At 45.1% G+C, this 16,286-nt stretch overlaps 1 protein-coding gene across 1 annotated transcript in view; it reads left to right on the top strand.

Annotated features, from left to right (window-relative positions):
- The window catches only part of LOC146205538 (A.superbus venom factor 1-like), a 107,550-nt gene that overhangs the window by 83,696 nt on the left and 7,568 nt on the right, over positions 1-16,286 (top strand). Inside the window, 7 exon segments of the mRNA XM_084607403.1 lie at positions 1,689-1,752; positions 3,770-3,857; positions 4,420-4,476; positions 4,479-4,596; positions 6,577-6,669; positions 7,214-7,333; positions 13,771-13,854. Of these exon segments, the coding sequence (XP_084463529.1) occupies positions 1,689-1,752; positions 3,770-3,857; positions 4,420-4,476; positions 4,479-4,596; positions 6,577-6,669; positions 7,214-7,333; positions 13,771-13,854 (624 nt within the window).

Raw genomic sequence — 16,286 nt, 5'->3', positions numbered from 1 at the left:
GACCAACGCACCCGTCAGCTCTTGTTGTACTGATGCGACGGTTCTGCGCAAGCAGCTTGATTCGTCTTTCAGAATTAGTTTGGTGTTTTTAAGGCGAACGCCTTTCTAGGCTCATAGGTTGCGGAAATCTTCACAAGAAATATCCTTACGAACTACAAAAAAATGTATCCACTGGGAATCGAGCCACTGCCCCTCCGAACCCCATGCCGAGCGCGTAAACCTTTAGGCCACGTCGGGCTTTTTTTTTTTCTTCATTGCATGGCAAACCTTCCGAGAAACAGAAACTAAAATAGCTCATGCCTGAAATCATCGGGCTGTATACATATTATGTAAGCCCGCTATAACCCAGTAATTTTCCACCATAACAAATGTAAAAATTCAGGCATACACACACACATATCAACATGTGGTAGCCAACTAGGCAGCCCTTCCAGGGCAGCATACACTCCCCGCACCAAAGCGCACTGCCCTCGGAAAAAAGGCTTCGCTGATCGGCTTTTCTGTGAACTAAATAGTTCCATCAATATAAGCAAATCATAAGGCACACATCACAGTTCTTCCGAACCGGTAAAAGACTAATACACTATGGCGTGATTTCGACAGTGATGATAATGATGAGATGATGATGGTAGGGATGACAATGAAGATGCATCCACTCTACATCCACGTCTGCTCACATCTTTATGACAGTATGCTTAGTTCAGGGTAAAAATTACAGGACATCGCTTAAGTCTGCTTATGAGTGAAAATGGTGAAAGCCACTTTACAAGGCTGTTCTCAATAACAGCCCTGTAAAGTGGCTTTCGCCATTTTCACTCATAAGCAGACTTAAACGCTGTCCTGTAATTTTTACCCTGAACTAAGCATTCTGGCATACAGATGTGAGCAGAGGTGGATGTAGAGTTTTTACCACTCCAAAGCCGCACTAAAGTATGTAAGAGACCCGTGCTTTCAAATTTCGTCTCCAAGAAAATGTGGATCGACGCGGCCAGGATTCCATGTCGCGTCCTTCGGTTACGCAGCCGAACGCGATCGCCAATATGCTACAATCTCATTATGGGTCAGCGAGCCGAGTAAGCCTCGCACATGCAAAAAATATAACATAATTTGGCCGCCATCTATAAAGCCCTTACGCTGCTGCTGGTACTGTCGCATATGTATGTATACCTGCATATGTAATAGCTGCAAGCACTGAAGGAGACAAGTTTACATGCCTAACATTTTTATACACTCTACAAATTTTACACCCTTAAAGATGTAACGCTGTCCCAGGGCTAACAACCTGCGTCTTCAGCAGCACTACTTCAGGTGAAATTTATTTCGCTGTGCAAATGTCCAGCGTTTTTCGTCGAAAATGTAGTGCTAAACGTTCTGTTGAGGCCGCAACACGCGGCAACCCTCACAGTCCCGCGGTGACTGCTGCAGCGGTTTGTGGCTTTCAGACCACACTTTTCCCCTTCGCTTTTTCTTATGAGCCCCTCTTCCATTTTACACAACCCGTGGTAGACAACTGTTTAAGCGCCTAGTCTAACCTCTTCTTCGCTCTTTTTAATGTAGGGTGTTAGCCCTAGGACATTCGAGCACCCTTTTTACGCCTAAAGTGGTGTTATTTTCTTTTTTTCGCGCTCTCAATAACATTTGCCATTCGTGTTTTCGTGTTTTCTCACGTGAATCGGTCGCGTTCTCAGGTGTCGAAGTAACGTGCTCATGTCCAGAGTCTGGCCCGAAATACCACATGGAGGTTTGTGCAAGGTAAGAGCCTGCGGTTATAGTTCACATTTTACGCATATGCAAATGTAATTTTTCAACATGGGATTACGTTACGTTTCGATTCGCATTTCGCCATTTCGCAGGCTTCTCAAAAAATGATCTAGATATAAGCCTAAACAAATCATTGCCTGAATGCGGTCTCCGCATGTGTGTTCTTCGGTATCTATTGTTTATCTATCCTGTGCAATAAACTAGATGTAGAAGAGCCAGTCTCGTGTCCCTCTTTTTCTCTGTGTAGGTGTTTTCTTAGCACTAATAAATGCCGTCTGAAAATTAAGTGTAGTCATTTTTCTTTTTTTTTCTTTTTGCTGTGCTTAGGCATTTCCAATGTTCTGCTTTCATAGATCTCAAATAATTTCCTTTTTAATCCAAATGCCTATGGTGCATTCCGTAAGCCATGCGCACTTAGAAGAGCCCATCTGTATCAACCAACAGATGGGAATATTGAAAACAAACATTTAACCCTAGATGTATTTCTGGACCTAAAGAAAGCATTCGACACTGTACAGCACAGCATTTTATTAAAAAAGCTTGATATGTATGGCGTACGAGGAATAGCGCTGAATTTGATTAAAGTTACCTTTGTGAGCGCTATCAGTATGTTGACATTAATGGCATATCATCCAGCAAAACGCGAATTCTTTATGCTGTGCCCCAGGGATCCATGTTAGGGCCATTTTTATTTCTGGTATATATCAATGACATTACCTCAATCACTGGCTTTACCGATATAGTTTTATATGTGGATGACAACAATGTCTTCTTCACTGGCAAGCAAAGCAAGCTTGGAAAAAGCTGCAAATAAATACCGGCTTAAATTGTCACGATGGCTTTTAAATAATAAACTGAATTTGAATACAAGTAAAACAAAGTACATAATCCTTCAATAGGCGAGACTACACAACTATAAATATAACTTATGATGGAGCTCCGACAGAACAGGTAAAAGAGCAAAAAATTTTTGGCGTATGGTTCAGCGAAGAGTTGTCATGGACTACGCATGTTAATAAACAAAAAGCTGGTAAATCTTATTTGGCGCTAGTAACTGGGAGCATCTATAGAATTAGAAACCTTATACCCACTTCCTTAAAGCAGGTATTATACTATTGTTTTTTTTTTTTTTTACTCTAGGCTAAGTTATGGAATATGAGTTTGGGGAACGACGACAGCCTATTACTATAATAAATTAATTGTCGCACAAAAAAAAAAGGCTCTACGCTTCTGCGAGAACTACCGAGGCGATAGACGCAACTTACGGACCGCACCACTTTTCATTAAATATAACATGCTGAAAGCAAACCAGGTCTATTAATTTAAATTACTACAGTGGATCCACCACAAAACAAACCGCTTATCACCCCAGGAGAACATAGCAGTGTATATCCGATCCGCGATCCTAAAAGGAAAGTGCCTATGACACGAACTAATTATGGTCGCCAAACACTAACTTTTCAGTCTACCAAACTATTGAACAACTCTGGAATGCGCATCAATTTGAGCAAATCGTTTACTGTTTTTAAACGTGAATACAGACGCTTCTTAGTTACTTCTGCGATTTCTTACACGACTCAATGATGTGTATGTGATAATTATGGTGTCAATAAAATAGTTGTGAGTTTGTAAGGGTATATTCCCGCTACTGACCGAAGTGTTGCCTTTAGTTCTGTTCTTGATGCAAAAACTTGTAAAAGGGGCCAAAGCCTCGTCACGCCTTTAGCTTTGGCCTCCTCTTAGACACTGTCTGAGAAACAAAATAAAGGAAAAAAAAGGAATATTCCCTATACTTAGATTGAAATTGGCAATATTACAGTTTATCTAAAAATATATATTCCAGATAGCTCACGTCTACAGACTAAACCTCAGCGACAGCCTTCTTTCATATTCACGAATCTTTCAAGATTTTTTTAGAAATATTTCTGTTCCTGGAGTGGGTAGGTAAAGATGTGAAACTGTTTCAAGCTATACAGAATGGTAACACCGCGCTTGCCCACATGTGCAGTCCGCTCGAGGATGCTCCAGATGGCATGGTCATCTTGGAAGTGGGCCTTTTGACTGGATTCAAGCCCAACTTTACCGAGCTGGACGAGGTATGCTTCGTCTGTCTTGCTTTATTTTCACTTGACTAATGTTGTTTTCTCCACTGTTGTATTTTCTTGATCCTATACTAGTTCATCTTCCTCCTTCACACATTCTGAGAGGCGACTATGCAACAGCTACAGGAAGGCAGTACTCTAAATATTACCTTCATTTAATCCTGGAGGAGTGACAGAATGCACGCGACGTACAAGAACACTACTGGAAATCAGCAACTAGCGCCACAAGTTGGCCGCCAGTAGTGAGCATCGCCTAACTCAACGGGGACGTCTTAAACTTGTTCTTTTGAAAAAGCTGGAATGTCGCGAAAGATTCTACGTGAACATGATGACTGGGTATTTTGGGTGCATTTCCGCCAATTTTGTCTGTCTAAATGCTGCCTCCTTTCGGAATGGGAGAATCACTTTAAATGTGTGTTGTGGTGTTCGTCCTTCTTCCTATCCTTGTCTAAGAAGTTACGATGATTTTTGTGTCACGCTGCCAGTTACGGCTGCATACTTTATTCTTTGTGACAGCTTTCATCCTTGGCTCTTTTTTCCCCACTCTCTCCTGCAGCTCATCAAGGAGGGGACGATCGAATTTTATAATAACGCAAGTCGCCATGTTGACGTCTTTACGTTCCCTTCATTGCTAGAAATACGACGCACTGCGTTAATTTTTCTCTTCTGCAAGAATTCAATGCTGGTAATTTGCATTCAAGCTACGTGACGGCCTATTCTTACTACGAACCAGGTACGTTACCAGCCTTCTAATTCTCAAAATTTGAGCATTTTACACATCAAGCATTAAAATGGCCACTTTAGTAAGAAGTCACTTAGCCCACATCGGGTCATTAAGTATCATTATGTTTCCTAAGCATAACTGTAACTCGTCAGGATAAACATATGAATGTGCACAATTTACTGCGCTTGTCATAAAATCTCTCATCATTTCGAGTTTTCGGCCGTATCAGCCCAATAGCTGCGCCACAATACAGCCCTAGCTGTTGCGATGCTCAACGCCTTCCTAATATTTCACCCGCTTAATATCGCTTTGCATAATGTATGACAGCATTTGTCTTGTCGTTTTATTGGTAAGTGTACCCCTCATGGAACACATGAGCAATATTGCATGTCTCCATTAATTAAAAGGTGTCATGAGATGTTTTCTCTGACTATAGGCACCACGGATTTCAATTGTCCACGTGAAAAAATAATTTCATCACTTTTATGAATGTTCTTAGAAATAATACATACTTGATTACAAGATGCATTCAGATTCTTTCTGTGCGGGACAACACTTTAAATGAAGAGCACAAAAGTGAAGACGCCTCAAGAACAAAATGTGGATAAAAAGCGTCATCAAACATCATAACTAGCTACGCTCTTGAATCCTTCGCCACAATTTGAAAATTACTACATCCTTCATAGAAAAAAAAAGTCATGAATTCTTTTTTTGCAATTTGAAAATTACATGCCTCGTTGAGCAAAACTGACCGCCCCATATGGGTACGCAAAGGACATTATCTTATTAGGATAGCAACGACAGCCTATAATTATACAAAATAGAGCAAAATCACTCTATAGAGAAAATATTGTGCTGTCTTTAGAACATGGTGCTATATAGTGCTCGCCCAGGTTAATTCTGAGTAACTTTGAATAAAAAACGGACGCTCAGCAGCCATAAAGCGCAACCAGCATGACTACACTAGACTTCTCTCTCTCACGTGTCTAGCCAATCGCGGCACCAGACTCGACTGACGTGTGGTGTACGTCTCGTCTTGGGCACATAAGGTAGCGCTCGTTTGCACCTGCGTTTCCTTTTCGTGTGTCAAATGAGCCAAAACTTTAGCACGCCATTGCACCATCCAGCGTACCTCGCGTGGAAATTTATGAAAGATTCAATTGGATTCCATTCAGAGGGGCCAGCGAGTCCGCAATGGCAGGAAATAGCAGAGAGCCTACCAAATTCACAGATTAAGACTATTCAGCACACATTAGTTTGGTTATAACGTCTTCCCTGTTACAGTTATCCTGATCTAGACGGAACGGCATGAGTATTTCACATGACCTCTTTGTACCCTTTTTCGAAGGTTTCAGATGTAACTACCCTGTGTTGCCGTATATATTGGAATCATGCATTAGGACATTTTTAGCGCTGTTTCTGAAGTGATGAAAGGGATTAATTACATGAATAGTAAAAGGTTTGCTGAACGAATGGAGTTCTGAAGGGAGAAACGAAGAAGCCCCAGAGGTAAAGGATGCTGCACTGTACAGCTAGAGAGTACAGACAATTTGCTGTCAGGATCCAGATTTTAGTTGGCCCGCTGTAGCACTGGAAGCAATAAATGGTGCCGGTGACATGGAAATAGTAGGTGTCATGCAAACGCCATCGAATCGTCTCCGGAACCAAGAACACATTACTTGCATCCTGCGTTTCCGTTTGAAACCTCTTTTTTTGTTTGTTATTCTAGAACATGTATGACAGGGAGAACGGAACTCGTGATTTTCTTAAACAAGCCTACCGCTCTGTTCTGTCACTATTGCAGCAAACAAATCTCTCAACACCTAAAACACGGTAGTCTGAAGAACGAAAAAAAAAAAAAACAAGCAAAACCTGCAGTCATTTTCTGCGTCCAGTTCATTGCACCTATAACTTTGACAACAAACAAGGTTGTTTTTAAGGGTACTTCATAGTTATCTGGACTGAGCGCTGTATTTCTTGCTTGCTCAGACTTTTCCTGCACACGATTCTACTCACCCGACAAGACAAGCCCCTTACTCAAGCTCCACTGTAACGACACCGATGTCTGCACTTGCGTGGAAGGTAAGCTCGAAAGAGGACCGGCAAAGTCCAGCATCGCACCTACTCATTACTCAAACCTCAATTTAGCCCCAACCAACCCTTTTTTCCTATAATACCTGCAGATGAAACCAACAAGAAACTGTCCAAGTGTCCATCTTATTTCGCTAAACCGCCTTTCCACCACTCGCGTCGCGTTTGCTCCATTTTTAAGTTAACCTTAGCCAAAAAATATGTGCAGCAGCATTTCAAGCATGTTGCAACATTCACGCTATACAACGTGTATACTCGCGAAACTTTCTTTAATGGCTCTTTAGGCAAATAAGCGGAATATCTTTCGGAATATATTTGCCCTGGAGCAGCTCCGATGCCTAAATGCTGCGTCCACTTCTTAACCGGGACGAAACGTTAGTGACGTATTAGACCCATGATCTTGAAGCCTGTAAGTTATTTTCTCTTTCACAGGACCTTCCTCCTCTACATTGTTTTCGCGAAGCACGACTCACAGAAAAAAGAAAAGGATAGATAATGTGCCTTTTTTTTAATTGACCTCTCTTGTTTTTCAAAGGTGGCTGCCCGCCGGAAAAGCCGCTCGACAGCTTCGTGAAAGACCGGAACAACAAAACCTATAAAGAAATGGACCAACACGAGCGCCTGAGAGAGTTCGCCTGTGACGAAGTTGACTATGGTACGAACTCGGCTTAATAGACTCCTTGCACGCACTGGAAAACAATTGCCGTCTCGATATGCATAGTTAATCAAATGCGAATTAAGTGCACTGGCACTGCTTGTCCCTGCCATACTTCTATATGCATTTTGCGCTTTCTAGAAAACCTGAGAAGTGGGCTTGAAGGCGAGCACCCGTTTAGGCGCGGAGGTGAGCACAAGCTGCTTCACGATGCGGTGAGCTGTGGTGGTGGTGGTGAAAACATTTATTGTAAATTTGGAGCTTTGTTCGACACGGAGCCTTAAGGGCCTCGGCCTTATAATACTTGGTGGAGACCTTAGTCAGGGACCCCATTGGTGGTTGCCGCCGCCCGCGCACGCCGCGTTAAGGCCCTTTGGGCCTGTAGGTCGCAGCAGCCGAGCAGGGTCACCTCCCAGTCCTCCCGGGAAGGGTTAGGGATGGGGGGAAGAGATGGGTTTCTTTGGCAGGCCCATACCATGTGGTAGATGTCAGCCACCTCCCCACAGTACTAGCACTGGCCAGTGAATTGGGAGTCAAAATGTTGAATGACTGCCGGGCACAGCATCGTGTTAGTGAAGAGGCGCAAAAGCAGCCTCTCGTTCGCTTTGCCTAACCCTTTGCAGGGGTTAGGGTATTTGCGATGCGAGTTTTGATACAAAATTACATCTTTTAATGTGTACGCCGGATTGGAATCGATGTCCTCGCCGATTCGAGTCCCGAGGTAACTGCCCGGAGAGAAAGCGCACGGGCGGCTGCGTCAGCTACCTCGTTCCCTCCAAGACCCTGGTGGCTAGGAGCCCAGACGAGTATCAGCACGCGGGGTCCGTGTCCCGACTGCAATTTTGATATATTTTATAGGCTAAGGGGGTGGTCCACCCTTGGGCGACGTTCCGACAAGCCCCTCGTGAGTCGGTGATGGTATATTTAAGTGTGGTCTGAGGCGGCGAGTGCAATGGCTACCTCTTCAGCGTGTGTTATAGATTTGGCCTTGAATGTAAGGCCATCGACTGTGTTCCCGTTGTGAACGATCAGCCCCCCGGAGGGGGGCCCGAGGCATCCACGTAGAACACACCTGATTTGTTGTCGTAATGGCGGGCCAAGGCTTCCGCCCGCGCCAGGCGCCGCCCATTATGGTCTTCTTGTGACATGTTGGCAGGGAGAGGCCGCACTCTGAGGGCGCGTCTCCAGAGTTCTGGGATGCCGAGCCTCTCCTCTGTGAACTGTTTATGTTGAATGTTTAGCCGGGCAAGAAGGCGGCGACCCGACACTGTCTGTGTGAGGCGGGTATATTGGTTCATCAAATGTGCTTCCCGAAGCTCCCTGAAAGTGTTCACCACCCCTAGGGCAATGAGCCGAATGTTAGAAGTGGAGATTGGGAGGTCGAGGGCACGTTTCATGATTTTTCGGAGGTTCACCTCGAGGGTATCCTCCTTGTGCTTCCGCAAGTGGAGATAAGGAGTCGAATGCAGGATTCGACTGGTTACGAAGGCGTTCGCAAGCCGCAAGGCATCCTTACTTCGCAACCCCCCGCGTTTGTTAGACACCCGGCGGACCATACGGCCCACCCGGTCCCCCCCTTGGCGGAGCTTGGCAAGTGTTGTGTCAGGGCGTCTTTGGTGATGGATGAAGAGACCGAGTACTCTGATCTCTTTTGATTCATGAATGGGACCGCTCGCAAGCGAGAGCGAGATTTGTGTAGTGTATCTCGGAGAGGGGCGGAGATGCACAAACTGTGATTTCTGGGGGGAACATTAAAGACCACAGCGCCGGGCATAGCGGTCCACTATGCTCGCCACTGTTTTCTGGCAGGTTTCAATGTCGCCCACACTGCACTGCGTTGTCCATAGGGTGATGTCTCCGGCGTAGAGCGCGAGCTACACGCCTTCCACCTCAGCCAGCTGGGCCGGTAGACGCATCATGGAAATGTTAAAAAGCAGCTGGGAGAGACCTGCGCCCTAAGGTGTGCCCCGCGTGCCGAGCATGAATGGTCCGTGCTCCTCGTCTTTTATTTTGATGTAGGATTGTCGGTCTGTAAGGAATTGTCTTATATAATTGAAAGTATTGCTGCCACAGTGTGTTTCACTTAGATGGGTCAGTATGACTTCATGTCTGACATTATCAAAAGCGCCTTTCAATTCCAGGGCCAGTACAACCCGGTCATTGGGGGGGGGGGGGCGTTCGAATGAGTTGAGAATTTCTCTGTTAAGTTGGAGAAGGACGTCCTGTGCGGATCTGTGTGGGCGAAATCCGAACATGGTGTTCGCGAAAGTGTGCCTGTGTTCAAGATACTCGGATAGCCGATCGCGCACCATAGTCTCCATTAGTTTGCCCACACAGGAGGTGAGAGAGATAGGGCGGAGGATATCCGTGTCGATTGGTTTTCCAGCTTTCGGGATGAAAGTCACAAATGCCGTTTTCCAATCGATGGGTAAGGGGGTTTCCCCTGTCCAGATTGCGTTAATGTATTCGAGTAGGCACTGGTACGTCGAGTCAGGCAGGTTCGCCAAAAGCATCGCGGAGCCGAGCTCTAGGGAGCACCGCGAGCTCACATCTTGCATCCATGAATGCTGATGGGTGATTGACGCGAGGAGACAGAGACCGAGGTTGAGGGTGCGCGAACGACATGCGACTGCTCAGCCCGGAGTAACGCCTGTTTGCACAACATTGCCCCGTCACTGCCGCGACAGCCACAACTGTGTCACGAGCCACTCTCTCACTGGCTGCAGCTGTGAGGCCACTCCCCCTCCTCGGGCTAAGCTAACGTGACACGTGCGTCGCCGCGTTCTCTTTCACACTTTAGGTTCACAGAAAGAGAAATAAAAGGATGGAGCGGCTTCGGACAGATATCGGCGAAATCCCTGATTGCGGCTAGTAGTGCTACGCTCAAAAAGCACGGAAAGCGAGGGAGACGGGTGGGGACTTCAGTATTCTCGACATTGCAACATCGGCGCAACTAAACATTCCCCGAATTAGAAATTTACCTGCGCCTTTCTCCTCTTACAGCCGCTGATATCCACAACAGGTAGAACATTTGTAGATAGTTAAAATCCAGAGGCAGCATTCCACAAGTTTTGGTTTCCCGTTTCAGATATATTAGGCCCTCTGGCATTGCTTTGGTGATGCAGCCGGCCTTTCAAGCGTCCGCGGGAGACAACCGGATGATGGGCTCATTAGAGACCGCACCTAACATTGGCTGCATGGCGCGACACCTAGTTATCCAGCGCGTGCAGCGAGTGACTATGGCTATCGCCGACTGCGGGAGCCGCTATTAAAGTGATAGCCTTTAATGGCTCATAGTGTCGGCGTTCGTTCGGTCTCACTATAGCTTTCAATCAAATGACGTCAGGATGATATCCTCGCAAAATAAAATTATTTCTCTACCGGATATCGAACCTCCATTCCTCGGATTCTCAGCAGAACGCTTCAACCAACTGCGCCACGCCCGAGACCATGAAACGCACATCATAATTCTCCCTGTCTACCGTAAGTATGATAGTAGCGATGACAATGACACTTGAATTAATGATAATGACAATGATGACATTAGCAATGATAATGACGGTGCATTTAGTTGATAATGACAATGAGATCCTTGTGCACCAGCAACGTTAAGGCTTTCGCATTTCTGCAGTGTATACATTCCGCAGTGCTCTCGGAATTTTTGTGTGAATTCTGTGACCGGCCGCTCGCAGCTTTCGTCTGATGCTTCCACCGTGCTGACGGATCAAATGGAAAATGGAAGCTCAAACAATACGGCCCCATGTTCCAGACACCCAATGGTCCCACTGAACTAAGAGGGGTCCCAAAGAAACAGGCTCAGTATTATTCTGGCGAAATTGGTTTTGTTCAGCGAGCATTGGAAGCTGAACCATACCTGGCCCTAGATTGCGCTGGCATCTTTGAGTTCAGTTTTTAATAACTGCTGCTTCGGCCAGAAGCCGCGACTGGAATGTTTTTCTCAGCACCAGAAGGCAAGCGCCGAGTGCATGCTGCCAGCGAAGCCTTGAGAGTACATTTACGGAAGGCTAGTGCGAGGATCACCCTCCAATGGCAAGCACTAAATGGCGCTGAAGGCGTATTCCTCTATAGCTGAGCAGCAAAATGGTCCCGACAGTTAGCAATTTAGAGAACTAGCTGCCGACGTTTGTAGATTTGAAGTCTCAACCTGACCCCCACCTAAGTTGCTTTTCCGAAGTATGCCCCTGATTCTGTTTGGTTCAGTATACTACGTAGCACGTATCAAACCTGCGAAAACAGCATTTTTATCGCTATCGATTTTCGCCAAACTATTGTGTCAAAGAGTGGAACTTTTATTACTCCCCCCCACCCCCTCTTTTTTTTTCTTCCTCCTCAGAAATCTAACATTACTTTCTGTTTCATGGTTAGCATGTACATGAGACCAAATACAATATATGAGCCTATTATTATATATCTTACTGTACATAGCCAGTGGAAAAGTAATGAGTGTCTGAATTAGTTGAGACCTAAGCTGATATTTCTTATAGAGCGTAATATTTGTGCCGCTGGCGACTGGCGCGTGGAAGCTTCTTTGATTCTTCCTTTACCGTTTTTTTTTTTTTTTGTATTTTTTTCTTCCTACGAAGCGCCTTAGCCTGTTCATGTAATGTAAGTATTCTGCGCTTCTGCTTCAGTTCGCTCGGCGGCACCCAGTAGGAGGTGTATTCCTCTATATATAGCTGCGCGTGGCTATAGCTCTATAGCAGGGATCGTGGCTTTCCCAAGCTACGAGCCCTGGTAAGCCGAGCACCAAGCCGGGTCGTGGCTTGTACCCATTTGAGAAAACCGGTGAGTGTCCGGCCGGCAGTGGGTTTCGAACCCACTACCTCCCGAAGCCAAGGCGGCTGAAGGCTACCTTCAATGAAATGAGAGTATTGCCGGTGGATAAAGCCAACTGTTGTTCTCGGTCGTCTTGCGCGACTTGTATTTTTAGCTCTCGATTTTAAAAGGCTCTAGGACCAAAATCAACGCTACCCTGGCACAAAGCCCAGATGCATCACGGGACATGCCTTCGACTTGCACGCTACGTAGGCATGCGCGTGTCGCTGCCATGGTAACCGTGCATGGCTAACGAAAGAATCAGTTCTCGGCTCCCGACGCTGTTTCTGCGCAGCAGATATATGCGGCAGCTGGGAGCGTATTCGCACGGCACGAGCGGGATATCTGACAAGCACTGCCTTTTTTAGAGTCGGCTAATTTACCGATGCTGCTCCGCGCTAGCTGCTCCACATGAGCTTGGCGTACAGCATAGTGGGAGCGCCAGGTAGCGCTCGCTACCATAGCAGCACACGCTATAGACAGCAAAACGTGGTCGCGAACCGATAATCCGGTTTCACTGCTAACATTGGTATGCGACTGGAGCAATCGCGCATGCGTTAAGCCGCCTGCACTAAGGAGGCATGTGCGCAACGGCACCTAGCCCCGCATCGAGCGCCGCACAGAAAACAAACTATTATATAGTCTCCTGTAACGCTCCAACATTTGGAACACGTTTATTTCTGGGAGGTTAGGGATTAACTGCTGAAAGTTTTTAACCAAATTAGGGAACAATGCTGTTGTTTTCATAGCTTTTATTACCGCTGTATGAGTGCGCGAAAGGCTCCGTCGATCTCGAGGCCGTGGATGCTGCAGAACACGTTGATGCCGACTTGTATGCTGTAGCACTGGGAAATATCGAGCGTTTCTTCTTGATCACACATCGTGCAGTAAAAGTCCGTGGTACAGTTTATTTGAAGCTCGCGCTGCCTCGCATTTTCATTTTTTTCCGGACCTCAGTGGAGGGAAGTGTATCCATACTAATGGAAACATTTAATCAGTATAGAGCTGCTAATGATCCCATGATTCAGTTACTGGCGAATATCAACAGACAAGTTTTATGTCTGATTCTTGTCTATGTGGCATGCAGCGAGCCTGTATGAAATTTCGGCTGTCATTCAAGCAGGGCCTTCCTCGAGACACCTTGTTTCGGTGAAGCTCCCGTTTTTTAACCTAGCTTGCTTCTAAACTAGTGCGCCAGGCCGTACTTATCGCTCGAACTCCCCTGACGTTTAAAAAAAATTGCTTCCGTTTTGATACAAGACCAATATTCTCGTTTATTTGGTTGTTAAAACACAGTTTTCAAAAGCTATGATCAATATAGCTCGGCCTAGTTTCTGCACCTGAGCTTTCTGTTTTCTGTGCTTGGCAGTATGCGCGTGACACGTTTTTTTCTTGTCCATATTCCTGTAATTTATTTCTTTGACATCCTTAAGCCGTGACTGGTACAAGTTTGTGAATGAAATCACAATTTTTTTGTCATGCTGAGAAAAGGTTTATGAGCACATGTTGTTTAGCAAATTAATTAAACAGGGTACTAAATAACAGCATAGAGCACACGTACTAATTACGTTTGTTTTATTTGTGATTTTTTACCATCGCAGTATGGAGCGGCAAGGCGAAGAGAAATGAATCAACTGGTGGTTTCATACAAGTGTTTTTCCTCATCAAAAAAGTTCTCAAGCCAGGTAAGCACTTTCAAAGGAAAATTTAACCTTTAAAAAGCATTGCTTCGAATTCTACTATATTATACGAGTATCGGTTTGCTTCTTCGATCAGTAAGAAAAGCCTACTGTAGAAGACAACCACGGACCTTTAGCGTGATTGCATCAGTACGCCTATAGGCGGCAGGGCATTCACTTCCCGCAACAGTCGTTGAAGGTTCCACGAAGAACAACACGAAACACCACGGGTTAACATGAGAAAAACAATTATATTCGGATTCTCTTTGTCATTAGCTCACACACTACCACTCTTTTACTACCACCAAGATCGCCGACTCAGTGCTACGAATGATAACGATGGAATACAGACAATAAAAAGAAGCTACAACGGCTGAAAGCCAAAAGCTATCACAGCGGCGGCGTTTCCCCTTTCTCCATTTTCGAGTCGACCTCTGAAAAAAGATGCACGGGTTATTAACTATCAGCATACTCATGCAAAAAAAAAAGATAAAAAATAAATAAAAACAAAAATTGCATTAGAAGGGTGGGAAGGAGCAGAAAAAGAGCCAGAAGACAAGACATGGAGGCGTTGGGCTACACGAAAAAGCGGGGGTAACATCCCCTCACACCTTGGTATGTGGGCCATCAGCATAGGACAAATAGCCTCACAGAGTGGTAAAGCAAGCGAAAGAGCGAAATAGTGAAGGCAAAAATGAAAAGCTATATGCTATTCGATTGAGAGTCTCTGGCGTTTGTCGTGTGTAGCGGTGACATTAGGAAGCTGTTAAGCTTGGACCCCATGTGTAATTCCACTGGCGGCGTTTCCCACATACTGCGAGGGATTCAAACAAGATGGCCGACCACCTGCTTCGAGCAACCGCAACGCGAATGTAGCGAGAGCTCTAATTGGCCACAGTCTCGCCATTTCGTCCTGCCTGTCCGCAAGAAGAAGAAGAAGACTCGGTAGTTGGTACAGGCGAACGACAACACTCGAGTTGCTAGGACAGAAGGTTCGTTCGAACGTTGTGACAGCTGTATGCCTCGGAATTCGACGTAGAGATGATGTCATACCACTAGAGGTCTTCTACACTCGAATACGGATGATCAAAGACGAGAGGCAAGAGGTGCTCATACGTGAAGTGATTCCCCTATGGCATAAATAATAGCCATGTTTTTACTTTTAAGCCGAACCTAAGCGTAGCCATGCAGATTGCTTTCGCGTAACTCTATTTGTAACCACAAGCTAAACCACAGCAAATTTTTTCTCATCATTTTATGATGTTGTACAATGAAGCTTGTCCTGCTACCTTCACAACTTTTCCTGTCATCCCGATTTGGTCAACTGTGGCATGCGAGAAAGCCTGCTTCTGAACTTTGCATGGGGCTCCCGAAGGGATATCAACTCTTGGTGTCACCGGCATATCGTGTGAAAATCCAGCCGACTACTGGTGTATTCTAACCCGTGCACTCTGACGCGCACATAACTATGAAGGCGTGACGACAATAAGACGGCCCATGAAATATTAGCATTGTCGCGTAATTTCTATTTCTGACCTTCGCCGCCTCTCGGTCACACATTGACGAGCTGTTCGAACACAGCTGTGTACGCTGCCGGATGCCCACTTGTGAGTTGCTGGTCTTTTTTTTTTTTTTTTTTTTTGCAGCAGTTCCACCGCCTCAACGCCAGAGTGCTTTTCTCTTACCTAATCCCTAGTTTCTTTTGACATGCCGAAACTATTCGTCCTCATTTGTGCAATGCGACCTCTTCTTACCGCTGCACCAAATTTTTCTATTTTCAGCGGTTCTTTTCTTTTGTTTCTACGGACGGTGGTGGAATGGAACTTAATAAGTGAATCTTCGGAAAATTCGGGCATTCCTTTTGATTCCTTGAATTCAAAATAATGACATTTTACTACCCGTCATGTTAGTTTTAGAAACAAGTCCTGCCAAAATGTGCATTTAATTTTTGCCACTTATTTTTCATGACCACATTAGAAGTTGCGTTCTGCTATGTTGTCTTACAGTAGTATCCAATATGCACTCGTCATGTCTTTCCTTTCTTTTTTGAGTAACATGAGTCATCCCATGGTAGGATACAACTTTACAACCAGCAGTTTCTAAGTACGGGCCATCGATATATGCCGCGTGCCTATAACTCCGCTGAATTTTTTCACGTTGGCAATTCCAAACAAGCCAGAGGCACCGAAATTCTCCACCTTATAATTTGGTCTGATGATTTTCTTTTTACTTAGGTAACCAGAAAATTTTTAATAGCACACTACATTTTGTCACAGTTGAATTATGCGTGATGATTACAACATATACATGATGTATTCGACTATAGTTCTGCAGAATTTCAGTTGCAAAAGACCATGGTCTGTATAAAAGAAATATCTGCCTCTTTACTGTGGTCTTTTTTTTTTCTCACCTAAAAGATATTAGATTCTCAATTCGAC

Source organism: Amblyomma maculatum, chromosome 1, assembly GCF_055883805.1.
Source record: "Amblyomma maculatum isolate TAMU_Amacu chromosome 1, ASM5588380v1, whole genome shotgun sequence".
NCBI classification, from domain to species: Eukaryota; Metazoa; Arthropoda; class Arachnida; order Ixodida; family Ixodidae; genus Amblyomma; species Amblyomma maculatum.
This window is presented reverse-complemented; position numbering and strand designations above follow the sequence as displayed.